This window comes from Hylobates moloch, unplaced genomic scaffold (genome assembly GCF_009828535.3).
Source record: "Hylobates moloch isolate HMO894 unplaced genomic scaffold, HMol_V3 SCAFFOLD_10, whole genome shotgun sequence".
NCBI lineage: Eukaryota > Metazoa > Chordata > Mammalia > Primates > Hylobatidae > Hylobates > Hylobates moloch.
Genome location: NW_026652285.1, coordinates 73,502,513 through 73,506,301, shown reverse-complemented (window position 1 = coordinate 73,506,301; position 3,789 = coordinate 73,502,513). Strand labels below are relative to the sequence as shown.

The following is a 3,789-nucleotide window of genomic DNA, read 5'->3' as shown; positions in this document are numbered from 1 at the left end:
AGTGCACCAGGGTGCTGTCTCGGCATGGCTCAGTCATACACCAACATCTCCCAAGTCCAAGGCCAGGAAAATGGAGTCTGTGGCCAAAGCTCCTAGCGTACTACAGATAGGTCCCTTTAAAATCAGAACTAGAAAGAAGAGTAGAAGGATAACATGACTCACTCTACCAACTTACGTTCTTAGAAATGCTATCTGGTAGCCAGATAGATTGTGACAAGAAATGGGTAATGTAAAAGCAATTTAGACTGCCAGCAATTTTCAGCATGTCTTATGATGAACAATAAAATAAAATGAATCCCTCATTGTTTCTGTTTTAAAAATCCTAAAATATGTTTAGAAAAAGAAAAATCATTCTGAAATTGCGTGACATTACATGTAGGTAGCTTATACGGGATTGGAGAGCTCAGAGCTTACAAATTATTTCTTCTCACTGTTTCCTTTTCTTCTAGCAGTATCCCTTAAACTAGATAAGCAGGTATATTACACTGAAAACCCATGAAAAGATGTGGACTCGGTTCAAAGGCATATCTTGATGTAGTGGAAAGAATGAAATTTGGAGTTGGGCAGACCTGGGTTTTGATATTACTGCTGACATATATCGTACTCCTTTGGCTTTGTCACAGCTTCACTGGGCTCAGTGTTTTGAGAACAGACAGATTATGTTTGTGAAAGTTCTTTGGTTCCCTCTCCCAACTGTAATCAGATATCACCCAGAAGATGTGTATGACGTTGTATGTGCATAGGTAAGCTTAGGCCAGAATGAGATGGGGGATTATGAAAAATTTTAGCAGAGGTAACTTTTGTTCTTAAAAACTACTGTCTAACTTTTTATGGACAACTCAGAAGTATCTATGGGTAGGCTGAAGGTAGAGGGAGTGTGCTAGGGATCCAGAATGCTTCTGAGTATCTTAATAATTTAAAGAATTTTATTTGCCTAAACGCTCACATATTCTCACACACACCTGTGAAGTTATCCCTCAGTTATGCACCTATTAGAATTTATTTCAGCAGACGTGGAACTGAACAGTGCAAACACTTGAGTTCACTTCATCATGACTCTTCAAATACCTTTGTCCTGTGGATAAAGCTTAAGACAAAAGACATGAGCCAAAATACATTTTGTGATAACTTTTTCTTCTCTTTAGAAAAAAAAAAAATATGTACAAAAAAAGCTGAGAAGAGCCAACATGGAAGTGTCAAGAAAACATTCTGATAGGTACAGACAAAAGAGCTCCTTCAATCAAAGGAGTTACATGTTAGTTATCACCATGCTAGAAAAATGAGATGCAGTTAAAATTCTAGAATAATTAAAAGCCACAAAAGTGAAACTGTTGTTCCGGGGCCCCATGTTGTAGATTCTCTGATTCCTTTTCTGTAAAATAATACTGTGCAAACTGTAAAATATTCATTTTCATATAAAGTCCATATAATATGAGATACAAAACTGTTGAATTGACAGGGGAGGCTGATGTTGGCTCCTTTTTGGAGAAAAGGTGACAGTGACACCTGCCTGCCAAAAGACATTCCAGAAAGATCTTGAGTTCTTTAGTAGAGGCCATTATCTAAGAAAGAATCATATAACCCCAATACCCTCCAAATCCGGAATTCTCTGACAATTGTTTGTGTAACTAGGTGACTTTGTTAATATATCACTTTAAACTTTGAATGTAACAATTTGTTAAGAGATCAGAGTGCAACGTTCTTTTTGAACACAATTTTTTTTCTACAGTTGACTTTGAGATTTATTATTAACCAACATTGTCCTTCCTGCAGCTCAAAAGTTTGCCTTTTATTAAAATTCAAAAATTCTGGAGGAGGCAGCAACTGTGGTAATAACAGTTTAAAGTGAATTGTTATATTTACTTCTGTGTTTATAAAACTGAGAAAAGAAAATTTGTGTACAAATATCACAAAACATCAACCATTGAATAAATGTGGTTCTTCAATGCACGCTTGAACAAGAAAATTTTGTTGGTTTTAAAATTCTGGCATAAATATATTAAAGCTGACCATAAAAAAAAAAAATCAGGGCAAGCTACATCACTTCCTCATACAAAAAATGTACAAAACATTAGCTTCTAACTAGATAAACATAATATTTGTCATCACAGTTTGACATTGAGCAACTGTGTGTTTTGAAGTATAGAATTGGAAGATGATTTTAAAAAACAGCTTCTGACACATCAGTCGTCTCAGGTAACTTCGGTCATGGACGCAGAATGATTCTGTGGAGCAAACACAAGCAGATAAAATCTGAGATAGGGTTGCCTGACACATGCACACTCACTTGTCCCTAAATAGTCCCTTGTTTTATCTCCTCAAGGGTGCACAGGCTGTTCCCTCCCACTAATATGCTCTTCCAAGGCCCCTCAATTTCCCTTACCTCTTTTGGTTTTTTTGTTTTATCTTATTTTTTGAGATGGAGTTTCACAATTGTTGCCCAGGCTGGAGTGCAATGGCGCAATCTCGGCTTACCGCAACCTCTGCCTCCTGGGTTCAAGCGATTCTCCTGCCCCAGCCTCCTGCGTAGCTGGGATTACAGGCATGCACCACCACGCCTGGCTAATTTTGTATTTTTAGTAGAGACGGGGTTTCTCCATGTTGGTCAGGCTGGTATCAAACTCCCGACCTCAAGTGATCCACCTGCCCCAGCATCCCAAAGTGCTGGGATTACAAGCGTGAGCCACTGCGCCTGGCCTCCTTACCTCTTTCATTAAAACTTCCCTGATTTTTCATCCAAAATAGGATAACTTCTTCACCTAAACTTTTTTTTTTTGAGACAGGGTTTACTCTGTCACCCAGGCTGGAGTACAGCCTTGACCTGCTGGGCTCAAGTGATCTTCCTATCTCAGCTTCCCGAGTAGGCAGGACATTGGGCACATGCCACCATGCCTGGTTAACTTTTAAATTTTTTGTAGAGACAGTGTCTCATTATGTTGCCCAGGCTGGTCTCGAACTCCTGGGCTCAACTGACCCTCCCACCTTGGCCTTCCGAAGTGCTGGGATTACAGGCACGAGCTACTGTGCCCGGCATCTTCCCCTAAACGTATTCTCTATATAATTCTGTCTTATGCTTAAGTATTTTCTAATATAAACATTTAAGAGCCTCAAAGTAACTTAGCATCCCACACATTTTTAATGTAATGTTTTAAATATGAAACAGTTCCAACGTTTAAAACCTTTCTATACGTTTTATCCTTAGAGTCACAAGTTACATAGAAGTGAGTTTATTATTTCAAAATGTATAGAATTTTGGGGGGATTTGTTTTTAGTTTAACTTTTTTTGGCTACAGAAAATGTGGTTTACATAATACAGATGCATTAAAATATTTTTCTTGAGACTTGTATCATGGTCTTGTATACGATGCATTTTCATAATGTTTCACGTGTTTTGAGGAGGGTTATATATAATGCACATCAGATCAACCTTATTGATCATGTGTATCCTTACTATTTTTGTTTGCTTATTAATAAGAGAAATGTATTAGAATCTCCTATGACTGAGGATTCATCCATTTTCCTTGTAATTATGTCAAATATTTTTGTCACTGGCTGGCTTTAAATTAGTTTTAACTATTAAGCTTTTATACATGTAATCAACTAGGTGAGGGTGGATATTTAGGTTCTTCTTTTGAGTAAAATGGGCTCTTCACTGTTTACAAGGTTATTTCTCAGTTGCAAAAATTCTCTCTCCATGTTTTCCCTACCATTACTCCTCTATTCAATCTTGGCTGCCACAATCAGACAGAAAGCTCAAGGACACTTTTTTTCTTGCATTGGTAATATAAT

At 37.6% G+C, this 3,789-nt stretch overlaps 1 protein-coding gene across 1 annotated transcript in view; it reads right to left on the bottom strand.

Moving 5' to 3' along the window:
- Positions 1 to 1,115: 1,115 nt before the first annotated feature.
- PLPPR1 (phospholipid phosphatase related 1) overlaps positions 1,116 to 3,789 on the bottom strand; it is a 287,024-nt gene continuing 284,350 nt past the window's right edge. Inside the window, exon 8 of the mRNA XM_032164690.2 lies at positions 1,116 to 2,225. Coding sequence (XP_032020581.1) covers positions 2,193 to 2,225 — 33 coding nt within the window. The 3' untranslated portion in view covers positions 1,116 to 2,192. The remainder of the gene's footprint in view (positions 2,226 to 3,789) is intronic.